The 6,113-nt window shown below is 42.6% G+C and overlaps 1 protein-coding gene across 1 annotated transcript; it reads right to left on the reverse strand.

The window, feature by feature from the left end:
- Positions 1 to 4,442: 4,442 nt before the first annotated feature.
- Positions 4,443 to 5,414, reverse strand: LOC136454424 (uncharacterized). The gene has a single exon (XM_066454854.1). It carries the CDS (start codon positions 5,412 to 5,414, stop codon positions 4,443 to 4,445), a length of 972 nt encoding a protein of 323 aa, XP_066310951.1.
- Positions 5,415 to 6,113: the final 699 nt, after the last annotated feature.

Raw genomic sequence — 6,113 nt, forward strand, 5'->3', positions numbered from 1 at the left:
ATCGTGTAGGAAGTCATTTATTGGGAGTTCGTGCATGTTAGTGACTTGCAATCGCGATAGATGATCGGCGACAGTGTTCTCTACTCCCTTTTTATCTTTTATCTCAAGGTCAAATTCTTGGAGTAAGAGAACCCATCTTATTAATCTTGGTTTAGCATCTTTCTTAGTGAGCAAATATTTAAGTGCAGCATGATCAATATAAACGATAATTTTTGCACCCACTAAGTAAGACCTAAACTTGTCGATAGCAAAAACGACTGCTAAGAGCTCTTTTCTATGGTAGCATAGTTAAGTTGTGCTCTTGTTAGCATTTTGCTAGCGTATGCGATTGCTTGATGCTTCTTATCTTTGGTTTGGCCAAGGACCGCACCAACAACATAGTCACTAGCATCACACATGATCTCGAACGGTAGCGACCAATCGGGTGGTTGGATGATTGGCGCTAAGATGAGTGCTTTCTTGAGAGTGTGGAAAGCATTTAAGCACTCATCTGTGAACTCAAAAGGTGCATCCTTAACTAGCAGGATCGTGAGGGGTCTAGTGATTTGTGAAAAATCCCTGATAAACCGTCTATAGAACCCTGCATGACCTAGGATGCTATGGATCCCTTTTATGTTCATGGGGGTGGTAGCTGCTCGATAACTTCTATCTTGGCCTTATCTACCTCTATCCCCCTCTCGGACACAAGGTGCCCAAGAATGATGCCTTCATGGACCATAAGGTGGCACTTTTCCTAGTTAAGTACCAGGTCCTTCTCTTGGCATCTCTGCAAGACTTTGTCTAGGTTCTCCAAACAGTGGTCAAAGGTTTTGCCATAGACAAAAAAATCATCCATGAAAACCTCCATGATTTCTTCTATCATGTCTAAGAAAATAGACATCATGCATTGTTGAAATGACACGGGCACATTACACAACCCAAACGACATTCAGCGATAAGCGTATGTTCCATACAGGCATATAAACGTTGTCTTGCTCTGATCATCGGGGTGGATGGGAATATGATGATATCACAAATACCCATCAAGAAAATAGAAGAAAGAATGCTTCACCAACCGCTCTAACATTTCATCAATAAAAGGAAGTGGGAAGTGGTCTTTCTTTGTTGCCACGTTGAGTTTCTGGTAATCAATGCACATTCTCTACCCCGTGACTGTACATTGTGGAATTAACTCATTTTTATTATTTTCAACGACCATCATTCCTCCTTTCTTTGGAACCACTTGGATGGGACTAACCTAGTCACTATGTGGTATGGGATAGATAATCCCTGTGTGAAGAAGTTTGAGGACTTCCTTCTTCATGACTTCTCGCATAGCATTGTTGAGCCTACGCTGAGACTCTCTAGATGGTGTGCTTGATGGATCTATTGGAATGCGATGGGTACAGAGAGTTGGGCTAATCTCTTTGAGATCTTGCAAAGAATACCCGAAGACCGACCTATGTTTCTCTAAGACGGCGATGAGTTTGGACGTCTCCTCATCAGAAAGCTTATCGCTAATTATTACAAGAGTTTCTTTATCGCCATTTAGGAAAGCATAGCGTAGGCCAGTGAGCAAGGGTTTTAGCTCAACCGAAGGTCGTGTCGGCACTTCCTCTTGGGGAAGATAAATGGTTTCTCCTAAGTCATCCTCTTCTTCTATGAAGAGTTTTGCATCTTTTTCAAAGGATGACTCAGGGGAATCAAAGGGTAAAACCGACATGACTTCCTTGGACAGGTCAAGATAGGGAAGAGATTTTGCCACTGAATTTTTAGCTCAAGTGATAGGAATGGTAAAAGTGTCTCTCCCCAGCTTTACGTCCAGATCCCCTATTTTTGGTAGATCAAAAAGATTTTCGAGGGGATGCCCTATTAAGATATCAAAATCCTAGATGTCAAAGACATGGAAGTCTAGAGGATCTTCATTATCATTGTAATATAGTGAAATGTTATGAAGAACCCCTAGTCCTTCTAGTCTAACATGTGGTGCAACTTTGCAGGATTTGATTGTCGGAGTAATGGTGTCATTGCTAAAGTAGGTGTGGGCAAAAGTTGCGGACATGAGGTTAGCTCCAACTTTAGGATTGTAGAGAACATCTACCGAGGTTCTGTCGATCGAGCATCGGATGGTGGAGGAAGGGATGCATATCTGAATCTCTTCAGATGAAAGCTCCACTTCTTCTACCCATTCGCTAGTCATGATGGCTACCAACTCCTTAACAAATTTTCTGAGAAAGAGATCATCTAACGGATCTGAAGGAGTGATAGGAACTGATGGCCCCTTTTGGCATGAGTACTTCGAGGCATTTTTGAAATCTTTGAAAAAATCGTCCTCGAAATATGAAAGGTCTGAAGGTTGGGAACCTTCCTTTGGATCTTCTGGTTTGGACAAGGGTCTCTCTAAAGATGCTATGGGTTTGGCCTCATGCGAAGAGACTTCCTTGTGGTTTAGCTCGGGCTCTACCTGGAGGGGTTCTAGTGGGGGAGTGTTCTCTAGAATGCGGTCTAGGAGAGCTTCTCCTTCTGCAGTGGTTTTATGAGTAAACGAACCTCCGGTAGCTATGTCGAGCTATAGGGCAAATTCCTTGCTAAGCCCTAACCAGAAATGCTGTAAAAGCACATGGTTGGGTATAGACAAGTTTGGGCCAGATCTCGTTAAAATTGAGAATCTGTCCCAAGCTACACCTATGGTTTCCTTCTCTTTTTGTTGGAAGTTGAGTATCTCCTATCGTAGGGCAGCGATTCGGGATATAGGGAAGAATGCAAGACATAATTTGTTCTTTAGTTCTTCCCAATCGCCAGCTACCTTTCCTATGTTGTGGACGTACCATTGTTTCACTCTTTCCTCACATGAGAAAGGAAACAACTTCCACCGAAGTGTTTCTTGTGACATGCCTGAAATGGTCAGGCAAGCACAGAGCTGCTCAAACTCCCTTAAGTGATGGTAGGGGTTTTTATAATCCAACCCCAAGAAGGCTTGTTCCTGAACCATGGCTATAAAGCTAGGGCAAAGTTCATAATTAGAAGCTGTGATTGGCTTCAAGGACTATGGAGGTTCAACAAACTCGCCCTTGGGAGCAGAAAGGTTTTGAATGGTAGGTTTCTCCATTGGAAAAGACTAAAAAGAAAAGAAAGGTAAAAACAAAGGATACACGGGCAAACTAGGTTCGTAGACTAAAACGACAACCGTTATTCGACAACGGCGCTAGAAATGCTTGTTGGTGCTTCTTAGCATAAGCAGAAAAGTCTGCAAGCGCACGGAAGTACCGTTGTAGCACTTCACCCGGTGGTATTCAGGGTATCGTATTTCTACGAGGAACAAAGGTGTAAGTAGTCTCTTGGCTAGTTTACCTAGGAGAACAAGCTGAAGGATAACTTGGGTAGTGAGGTTCTTCTAAGGGCAAAAACCTTAAGCGAAGATAACTTTGCTACTACAGACTGACTTCGAGCACCAGTGAACACTGGTCTACAAAGCATTACCGGCCTATAGCTCTATGTCATATCCGAACATGGGGGATTAAGAAGGACGGATAGGGCTACCACCACCTGTCGCCTACCCCTCAACAGTGGGATTAATTTTAGGAAACACCGCATGCAATTGCCTCCTGGGGCATTAATTGCATCGCTAGAGCAAGGTGGGGCCGAATGGAGATGGGGCGGTACGCCCACACCATGGGTGCGGCTGCATCCTAGGCCAGCCCTCTTGCCACCGCCTTGCTCTTGTGGGTTGCTAGCTAGGCCTAGATGGCTCCCATGCTAGTGTTCTGGCCCAAGTGTGGAGTTTGGATGGGCGTGCTTGTTGTTTTGCTTAAATGCGTCTTCTTGATTACGCATTTTGGTGTATTTTCATGTATTGCCCTGCAAAATATATGCATACCAAAACTCGTGGAAAATGTGAGTTGTAAACCCTAATTCTAAGTGTTGGTATTTATATTTGTTTTATTTTGTTTAAATATTGGTGGTAGAAATATGAGTTAAGCACCGCCAACACTCAACAAGAGTGAAATGAGCTTTTTCAAGCTTAGAGTGAGCCTTACCAAGCTTCTCATGGGCATCCTCTAACCTCTCATGAGTAGCATTGAGCTCATCAAAGGCTTACTTAAGGGCTTTTAGTTCCTTACGCAAGTCTTGGCACTCTCTTCTCTTGATGTCAAAGTGAGTTTTACCATCTTCAATCATGTCAATTAGTTCATCTTTAGTTGGTTCATCATCATCATCACTATCACTTTTATTTTTATCATGTTCATCATCACACTCATCATCATATTGTACCTTAGTGGCCTTAGCCATGAAGCATGCCGATGGAGTGTCGAAGAGAGAAGGCTTCTCATTGATAGAAATGCTTGCAAGAGCCCTCTTCTTGGTGATCTTGTCATCATCACTATCATCATCATCACTTGAGGAAGCATCACTATCCCAAGTGACTACATATGAACCACCGTTCTTCTTCTTCTTCTTGAAGATCATCTTGTCTTTCTTATCCTTCTCCTTGTCCTTCTTGCTCTTCTTGCTATCATCATCATTGTCACATTGTATGGGCATTTCGCAATGAAATGATCCTTGCTATTGCACTTGAAGCACTTTCTTGCTTCTTTCTTGTTCTTGGATGATGACTTCTTTCTTCTTGCACGATAGCCCTTCTTCACCATGAATTTGCCAAATCTCTTCATAAAGAGAGTCATCTTCTCATCATCCCGAGTAAATGAGCCTTCATCTTTACTTGATGTGTCTTGCTTGACTTTGCCCTTAGATGATGTGGTGGCCTTAAATGACACACTCTTCTTCTTGTCATCCTTCTTCTCATCTTTCTTCTCTTTGTTCTTTTTTTCCTTCTCATTATTATCTCTATAGGTGTCATCGGTCATCACATCTCCTAACACTTGGTTTGGTGTCATGGTGTCCAAACCACTCCTTACTAGGATAGTGACAAATGTGCCAAATCTCGATGGTAAGCATCTCAAGAACTTATGGGAGAAGTCCTTATCCTTCACCTCTTCTCCAAGTGCTTTGAGATCATTGATAAGCACTTGAAGCCTATGGAATATCTCCGGCACACTCTCATCATCCTTCATCTTGAAGCGTGCAAACTTTTCCTTAAGAATGTATGCCTTTGCACTCTTCACCGCTTGAGTGCCCTCAAATGATTCCTCCAACTTCTTCCATACCTCATTAGCCATCTTAATGTTCTTGATTTGATCAAATTTTCTCTCATCCAATGCATCATGAATGGCACTAAGAGCAATATCATTGTTTTGGAGTAGCACTTCTTTGGCCATGATGGGAGTCTCCGGATCAGCTATCTCAATCTTGGTCTCCACCGCCTTCCATATCTTCCTATTGATTGACTTGATGTAGGTGGTCATCTTTGCCTTCCAATATGAATCGTTTGAGCCATCAAAGTGGGGTGCCCTCTTGTTGTCGTTGATTTGAGCCATTTTCACACCATAGGTTGTTAAGCATCAAATCATGGTGACCACGGCTCCGATACCACTTGAAAGGTCCTAATGGTTAGAGGGGTGAATAACCAATTAAAAGTTCTACAACAACACTTAAAGTCAAGTGGTTAGACAATTATGAAGCGAAGCGAGTGTTGCGCTAGCCTACTCAAAATGCAAGCCTCCTATCCATAATTCTAGTTGCTATGATCTCTATTTTACACAAGAGGCTAAGTCACTACCACTAAGTTATTGCGCTCTCAAAGACTAACTAAAGAGCCACACTAACCATTAGATAAGATACAAACTAGCTCTCAAAACTAATTACACTAAAGAGCTTAGCTACACTAGGAAAGAAAATGCACAAGAGATGTAGGAGGGTTATACCGTCGTTGCAAGTGATCAATCACAATATGATGGTGCCATACTTTACCGACTCCAGATCAGAAGGGACGCGACCAGGCACGACGACCCCATTCGAGGAAGGATATCCCCGGATTACGCCAAGACTCCGATTGGGACACAACTACTTAGCTTGGGGGGCAAGTTGTTTCCAGATATAAATAGCTAGCAATAACTCATGTTGTAATCATCGAAACTTTCATAGGCATAGCCATCTTGTAATCGCCATCTCGTTATTCGACGAGATCGTAATACAAACAAGTAGCAACTAGACGTACGGCTTTTACTTGCTTTTTG

This window comes from Miscanthus floridulus, chromosome 5, assembly GCF_019320115.1.
Source record: "Miscanthus floridulus cultivar M001 chromosome 5, ASM1932011v1, whole genome shotgun sequence".
Classification (NCBI taxonomy): Eukaryota; Viridiplantae; Streptophyta; class Magnoliopsida; order Poales; family Poaceae; genus Miscanthus; species Miscanthus floridulus.

Excerpts from the sequence above, each read along its gene's own strand:
- LOC136454424 (XM_066454854.1), bottom strand. The coding sequence starts at position 5,414 with ATGGCTCAAATCAACGACAACAAGAGGGCACCCCACTTTGATGGCTCA.